Below are 16,258 nucleotides of genomic sequence, written 5' to 3' on the forward strand. Positions count from 1 at the left end.
AACGGTTTACCCCATCCTCCAGGTTGTTTATGAACAAATTAAACAGGATTAGTACCAGCACACTACCAACCCAACCATTCCGAGTACTCCCCATTTATCACCACCCTCTGAACTCGCCCATGTAGCCAGTTTTCAGTCCATGTACTCACCCCATGGTCCATGCCAATGTACCTTATTTTGTACAGTAAACGTTTATGGGGAACTGTGCCAATTGCTTTTGCAAAATCCAGATACACCACGTCTACGGGCCTTCCTTTATCTAGATGGCAACTCAGCTCCTCATAAAAGGTTAATAGATTGGTTTGGCAAGAACGATTCTTCATGAATCCATGCTGATTACTGCTAATGCTACTATTCTCATTACTAAAATCTTGTATATAGTACCTTATCTCCTCCAAGAGTTTACATAATATTGATGTTAGGCTAACTGGTCTGTAATTCCCAGGGATGTATTTTGGTCCCTTTTTAAATATTGGTGCTACATTGGCTTTTCTCCAATCAGCTGGTACCATTCCAGTCAGTAAAAATTAGGAACAATGGTCTGGCAATTACTTGACTGAGTTTCCTAAGTGCCCCTGTCCTCCTCTGTGATTTCCATAGACGTTTTCCCCTCAAGCCTGGTGGTCCTCTGAGGGGGAGGGGGTAATTGAGGAGGGGGTACTGTCAGGGCTGGGCTCAGCCCTTCCTTTTCAAAGCTGGCCACTCAGCTGTCGGCTCATTGCCAGCTCCTATCACTCCACAGTGACTTACCTGTAGATGATATCCTGCTCGTCCTGCCTACTTAAGCCACCCAGTCCAGATTATATCTGCCTTCCCCTTGGTCACATCTCTAGATGTGCTCTCCTGTGTTCCTGTTAAAGACTTGCATGGCTGACATTCCTTCTGGCTCTAGATCCTGCTTGCTGTTCTACTACGGCTCCCTGGCGATTTGGCTTGTCTGACTATATCTGTTCTGGTTCCTGAACACTGGATATGTTTTCACTTTTTTTTTTTATTAAACAAGTGTGAATTAACTGTACTTTGAATTAATGGTTTCTGACAGTCTCATTTGGAAGTAAAAAACACTATTGCAGATGTATTAAAGCGCTGTGCAAACTGTTAGCGCTACATAAAACCTGTATAATAATAATAATAATAATAATAATGTATTGATACATTTGATGCACAGGCTAACCACCTGAACTAGAAAGTACTATGAATTAGCTCACTGTTTGAGTGAAATATGTTTGAAGGCCGAGAGTCAGAAGTTTTCTGGTGCATTGGATGCATCAGTTTTGCAATAGTGGCTTTAACTTCAGGGAGTAGCTTCCTTATGTCTCTTTATGGTCTATCTCTTTATATAGTAACATTAATGTATCACGTATAGACTTTGTGCTTAGTCTAATAGTCTTAAGGTCTTATGGTCTCATAGTTACCATACATATGGAAGCACCTCCATCAATGAAGAGTCAGTCCAGTCAATAGTGATAATTCAGTTTTGGTAGTTGCTAGATAATGAAACGATCTTATTTCTAAGATGGATTCATTAACAATTTGAATTAGAAAGTACTATGAATTAGCTCACTGTTTGAATGAAATATGTTTGAAGGTTGAGATTCTTTATATAGAAACATTAAAGTATCACGTATAGACTTTGTGCTTATTCTTATAGTTACCATACATATGGAAGCACCTCCATCGATGAAGAGTCCAGTCAATAGTTATAATTCAGTTTTGATAGTTGCTAGATATGCATCTTATGTCTCTTGCATCTCTGTTAAGATCTCTGTGCTGAGTACCTAGTCTTGTTATATCATGGAGAAAGAAATAGAAATAAAAGAGCAGGCCCACATTGGACACCCAAAACTCCCAGGTGGTCATTAAGGCAGTATCTGTTACAGTTTTTAATAAGCCAAAGGCATAGCTTGGCCCACCAGGCTCCAACTATTACTAAAATATAATTTTTGGGTGGACTGATCTTTTAAGAAAAGATCCAACTATATTGAGATGATTGTTTGCATATATTCATTAGTATGAGTGTCCACATTTATGACCGATGAATTCACACTTATTGAAAAACTAAGAATATGGAAAAATAAAAAATCAGTTAATGAACTAGAAAATGCATTTCCTGGAGAAAATGCATGGGAATGCTGAATAGCATCAAAACTGCGCCATCATATTGCCCCCATCAAAACTGCCCCATCATATTGCCACCATCAAAATTGCCCCATCAAAACTGCCCATCATATTCCTCTATTATAAATCAGTACATGGTGTGTCTGTGCTCTCCCCTACTGCCCATCACTGTGTATAAGAAGTGTTGGTAACCATGGAAACAAAACAGACAACAAAAGCCTGGCTGCCCTAAATTTAATGACATTTTCTGAAATGATCACTAAACTTAAACAGCTTTTTCACAAAAACTGTAAAAGATATCAAACTGAAAAGATATAGCCAGATAACTATTTTTAAGCCTTCTCTCATTGACTTCAATGTTAAAAAAAAGTGGTAAAAAGCTTAATATTTTAAAAAGTATAAATAGTCGAAAAAAAGTTGATGAAGTCCCATCATCAGCTGAAAGAGCTGCACATTTTAAAAGTCGAATGGCTTTAATAGCTGAAAGAATGCAGAAGTTACGCAGAGCCAAAAAATGTACGGAATAATAATAAAAAGATGATGATTAATAAATAAAAAAATTAATAACAATAGCGGGACTGCTAAAGCATCCCCACTAATTAATGTTTTACATGGCAATATTGCTTTGAATATTTCACAAGAATTGCCACACTTTTTCCAGCTTCTACTGTCTACTGTCTTATCTTTCCATTTATTTTTCTAAGCTGGGCATACATGGAGCAAATTTCTTTCCTTTAGAACCGTGTATGGCCTTCCTTAAATTCCTGTTGTAAGGTACTATCACTGTTTTATTATTCAACTAAAATTTAGTAGACTAGATAACTTTACTGTAAGTATATGGGCAGCTTTTGTTGAAAAATGTTTCAATACACTTAAGCAGACTGAAAATTGGGTCACAATTTCTTTTAGATCATTTTTTTACATGTTGATTTTAAGAAGGGTTGTTTGTTGAATTCAGCATCATTCAACCAGAAAAAAAATGATTGGAAAAAAAGGTTGTAAGTTTGTGTCATCTGTCCTTAACTACAGGAAATCCATCCATGTACCATGATAGCCTCAGACAGTGTCAGCCTGTCATATATTTTTACAGGCTGCGAGAAGGTGAAAGACCATCACCTGTCAAATTTCAAGTGACTTCTGGCACTCTGCTTTAGTATACATTGAAGTGAGTTGAATTTTTGTCCTTTAGCAAAGTTGCAGTGTGTCACCACATAGCATGAACAATACACCAATACACTGAGCGGTTCCATCTATGATGAGAACCCCCCGTGTAAATTATCCACACTGCAAGAAATCAGCAAAAAGAAAGCTGGGGATTGGCAGCAGATTCAACACTTTTGCAAGCATGATTACAATCGAGAATGAGACTTGGCCAATGACTGTGTTGCGTGAGTGATTAATTCTTTCTGAAGATGTTTGAATACTGGTGTTGCTGAACACTGAGATCTTTCAGTGTGTGTGTGTGTTTTCAGTACTGTATTTACGATCCTGTCAGTTATGGCTGCCTGTAGGGTAAGTACCTTAATTTGTCCTACTGAAACAATATACTGTATTTATTGGCATATAACCCGCACCTTTTCACCCTGAAAATTGGATGCAAATAGTATGTGCGTGTTATATGCCAATACTGCAATTTGGGCTGCCTAGGAGGGAATGTGGAGGAGGCAGGAGGAGCACCGTCAGATTACATACAGCGAGAATCTCCTGTGTACTCAGCAGCCTCTGTAATAGGAAGTCCCGTCTCCTAAGGCGGGACTTTGTATTAAAGAGGCCGCTGAGTAAACAGGAGATTCTTACTGTATGTAATATGACTGCGCTTGTCCCACCCCCCTCTGGGTCCCCTCCAAGGCAGCAGTAATCTAAGGTTTGGCTGCAGATGGGCACTGATCAGGCTGCATTCATGGTTATGGTGAGGCTGCATATGGGCATTGATCAAGCTGCAATGATGGGCAATTGTGAGGCTGCAGATGGCATTGATCAGGCTGCAGATGGCATTGATCAGGCTGCAGATGTCATTGATCAGGCTGCAGATGGCATTGATCAGGCTGCAGATGGCATTGATCAGGCTGCAGATGGCATTGATCAGGCTGCAGATGGGCAATGGGGAGGCTGCAGATGAGCAATGGTGAGGCTGCATTGATGGGCACGACCCTTATTTTGCTTCAAAGATCATTATTTAAAATGTAATGTTTTTTTTTTCCTGAAATTTCCCTCCAAAAATGAAGGTGTGTGCTATACGCCTGTGTGTGTTATATGCCCATAAATATGGTATATGAGTGTCATCAATCACATCAATCACATTTGTTGAGCTTACTGTACATTCCAAATATTTTACTTCACTGCAGAGTTTTACCTGGTGCTCTTCTGTTACAACTGAAAAAGGAATTCCAGTTTCTTCCTACTTTTGAATAGGATTGGTTGTCTACGGTACTCACATTAACAGTTCCAGTGAAATAATAGCACTGGTATACAAGCAAAGCACAGCACACCCAAGACTTGCAGTTACACTGAAACATTTCAGTGTTTTAGCAGGCTGAAACAAAAGGCATTTTTTATAGCATTAACACTGTCCAAAAGAAAAAGGGGGTGGTAGCAGAGGTGGCAGGGGAAGACGGGGGGCTTACTGAATAATTATGGGAGGTGCAGTTCTTGGAGATGTTTTTCTTACCAATATCACTCAGGCCCTTTAAGAACATCGGTGCTCTTGAAGACATTCCCAGTTAACCTGCATGCAGTATAGTTACGGGATATTTTTGGCACAAGTGCAGTAAAGGTTGGTATTGGTGCAGTCTAGGTTTCAAATAAGTGTAGTATGGAGTGCAGTGGAGTACAGTATATATTGAGTACACTTGGTGTCCTACTCTCAGTGGCTCAATCCCTGCTAACACTACTGGCAATGAGAAAATAGCCCTCACCAGTCCCTGGGTTGCTGCAGTGACCTCTCACTGTAGAAGGGGGAATCCCCTCAGTCTCTCCTCGAAAGCCTCCAATGATTAGAAGTGGGAAGCAGAGGGTGAGTGGGCCCCTTCAATCTCCCTGTGGCAGCGGTGCAGCCGCTGTGATGTTGTGAGGTGCCGTGCTGCCCCCAGTCTCAGACTTGGATCTCTGCTGGTATGGTCTCACACTGGCAGGCAGAGGTGCTCTCTAACTCCCTCGGTGCTAAGAGGAAGAACTTTTCCAAGGCAGTTTAATAAAAATCATCTCTCCAATCCTCCTACTGTACAGTAACTGTTGGGATATATAGTGTAAGGAGTCTATTTGTCCCATTATATCACTGCCATCTCAAAATACAACTCGCAGGATTCTCAGCGCTCTGCATTGAAGTCTATGGACTTGCTTGGCTTTAGCTCTCCCCCTGCTTGCCGGAGGAGAATGTCTCAGCATAACATTAGTATAACATTAGTATCTCAGTAGAGGGAGAAAATAAAAAAAGGCATTGGGGTTGATTTACTAAAACTTGATTAGAAAATCAACCCCAATTTCTCCTTCTCCATATTGCTGTATCCCAGCATCGGGCTACACGTACAGATGCCGGGATTGAGGCAAAGTGTACATTGCACTGCACATGTACATACAGCAAACAAAAAAAACCCTCTTTTATAGCAGTTTTATTTTTATGTTAACCTCTGCTTTAAAAAAAACAAAAAAATTGTGCAGCACTTACATGTTGTATCGCTTTTTATACTATTAAAGCTGTGTTTTCCTTTACGTTGTTTATACTGTATCATCATAATAAGTCAGGCTACATGCTACAAGCCATGCATTTCTTTTGTAAATCATAGTATCACTGGGATTTAGGGTCCCGTTAAATCAACATGTAACATGCACACAGACCATGGTTCACAGAACATATACAAACAAGCTTTCAGTTGATGAGCATGCCATGGTAAAGAATACATTTGTGCAATCAGAAGAAAAGAGACAAGTAACCTTGAATAAGATCAGCTCCCAAGAGTTATAGGCCTGGTAGACTGCCGCTGCTGCTAAACCACTGCTTGTGAGTCGCATTCTGGAACATATGTTTCCTAAATCTTAAAACCCAGTAATGACTGTAGCAGGAAATCCAAGCTTTGTCTTACGTGAATGGGTGAGGGATATGCGTTTAATTTCTGCTATTGATTGCTTTCTTTGTATCTCAAACGTCATAATATTATTAGATCAATATATATAAAGGTATTTCATAAAGGCCTCATTTATTTAACTATGTCAACCTTTTTTCACATAATGACTTATTTTTAGCAATAACACCCAAAGAAAGCCGGACAGTCACATGTTGCAAATTAACAATTGTTTTGACCAATAACACATATGTAGTAGCTAAGTGAATTGAGCCAGAACTGTATTTAATTGCAAAGGCAGTGTCTCTAAAGTAACAAATTCCAATTTCTGCTTTCTGGATTTTCTCTACAGTGCAGAAATCAGCCAAACTATTGACGGACTATGATGTCTTACCAGCACTAGCGAGAATTCTGAAAACAAGTCAAACCTGTGCAGAAAAGGCAGCACAAGTGTTGGCAGAGCTGGCAAAGAATGGTAAGTGCTCTATTCTTTTAAATCATTGTAATTGTATAACCAGGTCCAAACCTGCCATCACAGGGGATACACATAAGTCAAAACATAGTTATTGTGTAAAGACAAAATGGCTGCCAAGCCTCCTACTTTGAGCACAACTAAAGTGATAATCTCTCTAGTTGTCCCCAAACAAGGAGCCTTGGTGGCCATTTTGTCGTAGAAAATAGAAAAAAATCTGCAGGCATGGCATTACCATTATACAATATTTTTTACAAATGGCACAATGGCACAATGTATTGTAGAAGGTTAACTGAGCGTTTAAAACAGAAAAATCACTAATTGTATAAGCCTGAACTCTGCATACATTTCTTAAACCTCACAATATACAGAAAAATAACATTAAAACAGCAATATAATACAGAAGTATTATAAAATATTATATAACCATGCTTCTCAATAATCCCTCATTTGGGGAGACTGTCCCTCTTTTGAAACCAAATTTCTCCATCCCTCTTTTCTTCTAGTTGTCTCTCACTTTGGACAGATGTGTAGGCTTCTGTAATAAATGCAATATTTAAATACTAAAAGTGTTACTGTTATAGATTCTGTATAAAGCCACACAGAACAGACAGATGGTGCACAATCCACCTGGGCTTTTCTGCTTTACCTTTATTATATAGAAAAGACATAGAGTTTAACCATAAATTAACTATAAACATATAAACACTGTCTTCTGTTGGCTGAAGAATATATGAATATATCTGTAGTTGTTGTACAAAAAATCATTAACAATGTATTCCAACAGTTACACCTTTGACACTCACCTTTTGTTACCACATTATTGTTTTAAAAAACGTTTTAAAGCAAACATAATGATGAAAAAGCACCAATGGTTTACCCAGGCCCCACAACTGGAGGGTTTGTCCTTTGCCTGCATACTTTGTCCTAAAGGGTATACCTCTATCGCATCTCAGAAACTTTAGGGAATTATGTACCTCCCAATCATCCCTGATTCACCGGAACCCCCCCCCCAGCCTTTGATGTAAGTCCCAGAGTTCATGTATATCAAAGTTGAGTCCCAGAGTGGAGCCTGGTGCCAGAACAAGGGACGGATCCAGGGACTTGCCAAGCGGTTCGGCTGCTCTGCACTGCGCAAGAGCAGAGCTGCCGAACCCCCCTCCTCCTCCTCCCTGTCTGTGATGCTTTCCTGTAAACAGACAGGAGGAGGAGGAGGCAGGAAGATACAAGAAGGGAGGCACCTCTAGGTGTACAATTTAGACAATTTTAATAGCACTTAATATTGGCAACTCACATTTGTGAAGTAAAAAACAGGCTCATCAAGTAATATGGTCCCAGCAAGGGGAGGGATTCATCAGCAGACTATCCAGTCCTTCCATTCCATCATGGAGAAGCATTATGCTCACTGTACATCACCGCTGAATGGAAAGCGTTGTGTCGAATACTGTCCCCCTTCGGATAGTGTCCGCCCTGTACTGCTCTTAAGCAGTTCGGAGGACAAGGAGACTTCAAAAGTCTCTGAAGATGAATGGTGCCTGCACACTTAGTCCAAGTTCAAGCCCCACCATCCAAGTGGACATAGAGTTAGAATAAAAAAATGAGCTAAGCGAGGCCGTGCCCGAAGCGTGGCGAGCGAAGCAAGGCTGTGCCTGAAGCGTGGCAAGCGGCCCTCTTACTAAATCCAGAGCACTAAGTATCCCTTTTCTCCGTTGCCTAGTTCATCTGCTATCTGAATATTCCTGACACCAAGAGGTAAAAAGTTGACAGGGGAGGGATCTCCAGCACACAACCTGACTACTTCACCTCTGTTCATGTGTGATGGGGGTGTGTCCCTTCCCTCCAACTAGCTATCATAGCTCTCCTCACTGAGCTTTGCATAGTGTAACTATAGCCACCCCCCCTTCTGAAAGCTAATAGAAGCTGTATAAAATCTGGATTTTGAAGGGCTGTAGAGGAGAGAAGGCTGCAGATAAACAGGTACAAGTGTAGGAGAATTTGTTCCATCTCTGTGTATCACCTGAGGTTGGTCACTTCACTTGGTATATGTAAGGGTTTACAGGGTAAACTACATACACACATGTAACTAAATACTGCTTATGCAATTGCCATTCATTTTTAACGGGAACCCAGTTTACCTGGGCATAACATCACAAAGCATCACAAAGTAGGTGCATACTAGAGCATCACAATGAACAGATGTGAACCATCAGTGCATTGCTAGGAGCTGCATTGTAAAACATAATGGTACATGTCTATTAAAATGCTTATTGCAGTGTGTTCACAGTCCAGAAATTGGCTTCCTTGATGTGATGCATGTTAATGCACATGCAGTAATGCAACCCATAGGATCAATGTTAATGGTCCCTATAAAGAATATAAGGCAATGAGATGAAGATGGAAGTAAGCAGAACAAATGTATGGGAAAAAAAGAGAGTAATATTGAATGAAAAGGGCTTTTAAACAGACGACACTGATCTCCCCAACTTAGACTGAAGTGACCATAGATGGATCAAAATTCGGTCAGTTCAGCAGGGACTAGGGATGAGCTTCGTGTTCGAGTCGAACATACGTTCGACTCGAACATCAGCTGTTCGTCCGTTCGGCGAAGTCCAAACATTTTGGTCCGTTCGCGCCAAATTCGTGTGGCGCTCACGGCCCACAATGCACTGCGATGGCGCAGTGCATTGCTGGCTCATGATTGGCCAAGCATGCACTGTGACCCCGCATGCTTGGCCAATCGCAGCGCCAGCAGCGAGGAGAGCCATGATTGGCCACAGGCAGGATGCCTGTGGCCAATCATAGCTCAGGCTGTGTAGTGCACGCCCCACACTATATAAGGCCGCCAGCACGGCGGCCTTGTGTAGTGTGTTGGCGTCTGAAGCAGTGGGTGTTCTGTGTACCTTCAACACAGTACACACCGATCGTTTTCGGCCGATTTTCGATCTTGCTGTTGTGTAGTGGTTTTTGTCTGCGTGCCCTGATCGCAGTATACACCGCTATATTCTCCTCACCTATATAGCTAGTGATCTATCTTTTATAATAGAGCTTGCAGTCAGTAGTGTTAGGAGCTTGTGCGTGCTGTCTGCGTGCTCTGTACCCAGTACATACCGCTATATCCACCTACATAGCTGTTCTCTATTTGAGCCCACTTGCCATCTGCAGGAGTTATTGGAAGTTGTGTGTGCCTCCAGCACAGCACAGTATACATCTATATATACCCCTTTATCTCTGGTGTTCTATAATAAAGGCATCTGCAGGAGTTAGTGGGTGTTCTGTGTACCTTCAACACAGTACACACCGATCGTTTTCGGACGATTTTCGATCTTGCTGTTGTGTAGTGGTTGTTGTCTGCGTGCCCTGACCGCAGTATACACCGCTATATTCACCTCACCTTTATAGCTAGTGATCTATCTTTTATAATAGAGCTTGCAGTCAGTAGTGTTAGGAGCTTGTGCGTGCTGTCTGCGTGCTCTGTACCCAGTACCTACCGCTATATCCACCTACATAGCTGTTCTCTATTTGAGCCCACTTGCCATCTGCAGGAGTTATTGGAAGTTGTGTGTGCCTCCAGCACAGCACAGTATACATCTGTATATACCCCTTTATCTCTGGTGTTCTATAATAAAGGCATCTGCAGGAGTTAGTGGGTGTTGTGTGCCTCTAGCACAATATACACTACCCAACTGCTTTTTTACCCAACTCCCTTCAGGCCATTACCATGTCTGGAAGGCCAGCAAGGAGAGGCAGACAGGCGCGAGCCGATAAAAGAGGGCAAGCAGGCTCTGTGTCTAGAGACAACAGTGCTGGTCGTGGACGCGGTGCATTGTCATCAGCACGTGGCCATGGGACACGCTTGTCCTTCTTTTCGGCAGCTGGCCATGTTGAGCCACAACATGCCAACTACTTGGTAGAGTGGATGACCAAGCCCTCTTCATCCTCCTCATCCTCTCTCACCCAGTCATAGGGTACTAGCAAAGCAGCTGCCAACGCATCGTCTTCCCTCCTCTCAATGTCATCATCAGTGACTCCTTCCCTAGACCCACCACGTCCTCCTGAGGAGTCTCCTGAACTCTTTGAGCACAGTGTTGGGTACATGCTCCAGGAGGATGTCCAGTGTTTTGTGGGCTCTGATGATGACACTCAGCTAGAGGAAGGCAGTAGCGTGAGCGCAGAGAGAGGGGATGCTCAAGAAGGACAGCAATCTGGCAGTCATGTTCCACAAGCTGCAGCATACTGCCAGGTTTGCTACAGCGATGAAGAGGGAGGGGATGATGAGGGCACTGACTCCACGTGGGTGCCTGGAAGCAGAGAGGAGGAGGAGGAGGAGGAGGAGGCACATGTCCAACGAGGCAGGATGCCCTCCGGGGGCCAGCTTAGGGGCAGCACACCGACTGAATCACACCGCAGAGCTCCGCCTGTGCAGGGCGCTGCCTCTGCGCGTTATTCTAAAAGTTCTTTGGTGTGGGCCTTTTTTGAGACGAGTGCATCAGATCGCACCGCTGCTATTTGCAACATATGTCTCAAGCGTATCTGGCGTGGCCAAAACATCAGCCGCTTGGGCACCACATGCTTGACCAGACATATGTTGACCTGCCATGCAGCTCGTTGGCAAGCGTACCTCAAAGACCCACACCAAAGAACAAAGCGGACCTCTCCTTGCTCCTCATCAGCTGGCATCTCCAACCCCACTAGACCTTCAGTCCTCTCTGAAACCTGCTCTGAGAGGAATGAAGGTGTAGAATTAGGTCTGTCACAGCCAAGTGCTTCCAGGAACTCTGCTAGCGGTATACCCACGTCCGATTATAGCAGGCAAATGTCCCTGCCCCAGCTGCTGGACCAACGAAAGAAGTTCACTCCCAGCCATCCACATGCTCAGCGGTTGAATGCTAGCTTGGCTAAATTGCTAGCACTTCAACTGCTGCCTTTTCAGTTGGTAGACTGGGCCCCCTTCCGTGAGTTTGTACAATGTGCGGTTCCTCAGTGGCAGGTCCCCAAACGCCACTTTTTCTCACGGAAGGCGATTCCGGCTCTCTACCGGCATGTGGAAGGCAATGTCCTTGCCTCGCTGGACAGGGCGGTCAGCGGTAAGGTGCATATTACCGCTGACTCATGGTCCAGCAGGCATGGACAGGGACTTTACCTGTCTTTCACGGCCCATTGGGTCACTCTTCTGGCAGCTGGGAAGGATGCAGGACAAGGTGCAGTAGTGTTGGAGGTTGTTCCGCCACCACGCCTCCAAAATGCTACTATTGGTTGTGACACACCTCTCTCCTCCACCCCCTCCTCTTCTTCTTCCTCCATGGCCTCGTCCAGTGCTCTGTCCTCAGAACCAGCGGTGCTTCGTAGGCGTTCCAGGGGCTACGCAAGTACGCAGGCAAAACTATGCCATGCCGTGCTTGCGCTGGTTTGTTTGGGGGACAGGAGCCACACTGGGGCGGATGTTTTGTCAGCTCTGCAGGGGCAGGAGAGGTGGTTGATGCCACGCCAGCTTAAGCCAGGAATGGTGGTTTGTGACAATGGCACCAACCTCCTCTCCGCCCTCCGACAGGGACAACTGACCCATGTGCCCTGTGTAGCTCACGTCCTTAACCTGGTGGTGCAGCGGTTCTTGGGCAGGTACCCCGGCTTACAGGATGTCCTGAAGCAGGCCAGGAAAGTCTGTGTGCATTTCCGCCGATCATTTAATGCCTGTGCTCGGCTGGCTGAGCTCCAAAAGGAGTTGAACCTGCCCAAGAACCGCCTTATACATGCCCACCAGATGGAACTCAACGTTGGCCATGCTGCAGCGGCTGCACACGCAGCAGAGGGCCATCAATGAGTACCTGTGCAACTACGGCCCCAGGACAGGGTCAGGGGAGCTCGGTTTTTTCTCACCACGCCAGTGGGGCATGATCAGCGATGCATGCACTGTCCTGTCACCGTTTGAGGAGGCCACAAGGATGGTGAGCAGTGACAGTGCATGCATCAGTGACACTGTACCTCTTGTCCACCTCTTGGAGCATACGCTGCGTGGAATAATGGACAGGGCACTTGAGGCAGAACAGAGGCAGGAAGAGGAGGACTTCCTTGCCTCTCAAGGCCCCCTTTATCCAGACAGTGTTCCTGCTGTGCCACCCATCACACAGGAAGAGGATGAGGAGGAGGAAGAGGAGGAGGAGGAGGATGATTGTGTCAGCATGGAGGTGGAGGCTGGCACTGAGCATCAGCAGCAGCAGTCTTGTAGGGATGATTTACAGTCCCAAGAAACACGTGGACTTGTACGTGGCTGGGAGGAGGTAGCTGCGGATCATGTTGTCCTTAGTGACCCAGAGGACTCCGGACTGAATGACTCAGCTAACCTACGCTGCATGGCCTCCCTGATCCTGCAAAGCCTGCGGAAGGATCCTCATATTCTTCGGATCAAGGAGAGGGACCATTACTGGCTGGCCACTCTCCTTGATCCACGGTACAAGGGTAAGGTTACCGACCTTATCTTGCCATCGCAGAGGGAGCAGAGGATGAGACATCTCCAGGAGGCTTTGCAGAAAGGTCTGTGCAACGCGTTCCCAGAGACTGGGAGGTTGCAAACTCCTGGTCCTGGACAACGTGTTGCTGAGGCATCGGTCAGAAGGAGCGGTGGAGAAGGTGGCCGTCTGACTGATGCTTTCAGACAATTTTTTAGTCCGCAGCCCCAAGGTATGATCGGTTCCAGCACCCATCGCCAGCGTCTGATTTACATGGTGCAGGAATACCTAGGGGCAAGGTCAGACTTGGACACCTTTCCCACCGAAAATCCTCTGGCTTACTGGGTCTTGAGGATGGATCACTGGCCAGAGCTTGCACAGTATGCAATTGAGCTACTGGCCTGTCCTGCATCCAGCGTTCTTTCGGAACGCACCTTCAGTGCTGCTGGTGGCTTTGTTACCGATCACAGTTGATCGACTGACCTTCATCAAGATGAATCAGTCTTGGATCACCCACAGCTACCGAGCACCTGAAGCTGATGTAACAGAATAATTTTTTTTGAAATATCACATCCCTTCAAGACTGCCTATGCTGATGCTGAGTGACTGTCCTGTTATGTTGATTGTCTATCCTCTTCCTCCTCCGCTGATATGTTGGAAGAACATTTCTGGTTCTGGGTGATGCCATCAGCCCAATTTTTCTGCCCCTGTTTAACAGGGACGTTTAAGTACAATTTTTGATGCAATGCTTTGCAGCAGGGCTAATTCCTGCAATCAAACAAGAGTATATGGGAGAGGTTGCAGTGTGGTGGCACCAGCACCAGTGCCTAAGGCCCAATTTTTCTGCCCCTGTTTAACAGGGGCGTTTAATTAAAATTTTTGATGCAATGCTTTGCAACAGGGCTAATTCCTGCAATAAAACTAGAGTATATGGGAGAGGTTGCAGTGTGGTGGCACCAGCAGCAGTGCCTAAGGCCAAATTTTTCTGCCCCTGTTTAACAGGGACATGTAATTACAATTCTTGATATAATATTTCTCAGGAGGGCCCCTTCCTGTGCCCACCCAGAGTAACGGTGAGGACTTATAGTGTTGTGGCACCAGCACCACAACCACCAAAGGTCAATTTTTTTACCACTGTTCAACAATGGCATGTAATTACAATTCTTGATATAATCGTTCACAGCAGGGCGCTCCAGCGCCCACCAAGAGTCACTTTGAGGGCTTACAATGTTGTAGCAAAACCAACACCTTGTTCCGCCATTTCTGCAGAGCATATAGGGCAGGCCCCTACTTTCAAACATCCAATTTACAAACATCTCCTACTTGCAAACGGAAAGAGACAACAGCAAGTGAGATGAAAAAAGATGGACGACAAAACAAATTATACAGGGGTGATAACCCTTCCCTATGTTTTCCAAAAAGCTTAAAAATAGTTTTTTTGACTGGAGCTACACTTTAAAAATGTACCAGTTGAAAATTACAAACAGATTTAACTTAACACAACAAACCTACAAAGTCCCTGTCTTGTTTGCCACACGCATTTCCTTTTTTTAATATGGGTACAGGGTTCCCCTTAATATGCGTACAAGACCCAAATAGGCTGGTAATGGGCAGGGAGGGCTACCCATGCCATTTTTCTCAATGATTTTCAACCATATTGCAGGAACCAGATATAACATTAAAACCGCAAGCAGTTTTAAATGGTGTTATTTCTGTTTAATGTCATTTTGTGCAGGGACTGTTCTAAACACGGGAAACAGGTGGCACTTCACAGGCATACTACAGACACCCCCCAGGCACCATATTTAAAGGAATATTTCACTTTATTTTTTCACTTTAATCGTCATTAAAATCAGTGCTCCTGCCAAAACGGCCATTTTTAAAAACATTTTAGGCATTGACCCATGTCCCCTGGGGCAGGAGCCAGGTCACCAAACCCTTTTTAGGACAGTATCTTGCATATTAGCCGTTAAAATTAGCACTTTTAATTTCGAACGTTCGAGTCCCATAGACTTCAATGGGGTTCTAACGTTCGTTCGAATTTGGGGTCCGTTCGAAAGTTCTGGTACGAACCGAACCGGGGGGTGTTCGGCTCATCCCTAGCAGGGACTGGATGAAATGCGATAAGTGTGGCTATCCCTGGGTCCACAGAAGTCCATTGTTTGATCAATTTCTGTCTAATCGACATGTTTGCAAACTATTCTAGATCAGGAACTGCAGGAAATCGGCTGTATCAGCTTGTAAGAAGGTGCTTCCAAGAGGGTTCTAGAGTGTAATTTTTTTTTTTTGTTTGTTTTTTTTTTTTTTGCTGTGTTTATGATCTGGGGTTTAATCAGATCAACTATGTTGTATATTGTTACAATGTGAATTTGTTGCACTGTATCCTTAGGTTGACCTGCTGAGCGGGTGGTTTCTGAGAAGAAAGAGTTAACGCTGCTGGCCAGGTTTTTCCACTCTTTTCAGGAAAAAACTGTCCCCTGCAGGTCATACCATTTAAATAGGGCTGACTGTGTGCCCTATGGGACGACCAGAGGAGATACTGCCAAGATGTAGCTGTGATGTTGTCTGAACCATTCCTTGGGGGAGCCTAGCCAGGGTTCCCACTGGGGTCTAAAACCAATGGACTGATCTGGTCTAGTGCTACCTTAACTAGACTCTGTGATGGATTATTGTAACCTCATGAGGATTTATTGCCACTCATGGACTCTTGCTTTACTAAGGACTTTAATAGACATTAACACCTAATTCATGGGGAACATCAATATGGGCACTTAAAGAGCTTTGTATAGGAATGTATACTGATAGACATTTTAGAGTACTGTTTGTGTTACCTTGAATGAATGAATGAAATACTTGTATAGCGCACAATGCGAACTGAATTGCCTCTAGGCTTCAACTACTTTAGTAAAGAACTTTTTTTATTCAGTCCAACTGCCTGGTCTGAAGTCTCTAAAGGAGTGCACATACGACGTATCAAAGAACAGGGCTTACAACAAAGGAACTGAAGGGGTTAGAGAAGATACAGTATGGAAATCTAATAAGCAGAATGCTGTCCAGGCAAAGTTATGTTGCCATTGCTAAGGACTACTGTATATGCATCACATGCTTGTAGTATGGCTACGTGTTACAAGGAGTTAATTGTGCAAGTGTACTGTCCACTTCTAAAA

General features: G+C 44.1%; 1 protein-coding gene across 2 annotated transcripts in view; it reads left to right on the forward strand.

The window, feature by feature from the left end:
* LOC143930533 (rap1 GTPase-GDP dissociation stimulator 1-A-like) overlaps window positions 1-16,258 on the forward strand; it is a 353,543-nt gene that overhangs the window by 165,120 nt on the left and 172,165 nt on the right. For both annotated transcript variants that reach the window (XM_077454905.1, XM_077454906.1), the window contains exon 3: window positions 6,529-6,651. In XM_077454905.1, coding sequence (XP_077311031.1) covers window positions 6,529-6,651 — 123 coding nt within the window. The remainder of the gene's footprint in view (window positions 1-6,528; window positions 6,652-16,258) is intronic.

This window comes from Lithobates pipiens, unplaced genomic scaffold (assembly GCF_037356315.1).
Source record: "Lithobates pipiens isolate NorthernLeopardFrog02 unplaced genomic scaffold, aLitPip1_a1.2 Scaffold_25, whole genome shotgun sequence".
Taxonomy (NCBI): domain Eukaryota; kingdom Metazoa; phylum Chordata; class Amphibia; order Anura; family Ranidae; genus Lithobates; species Lithobates pipiens.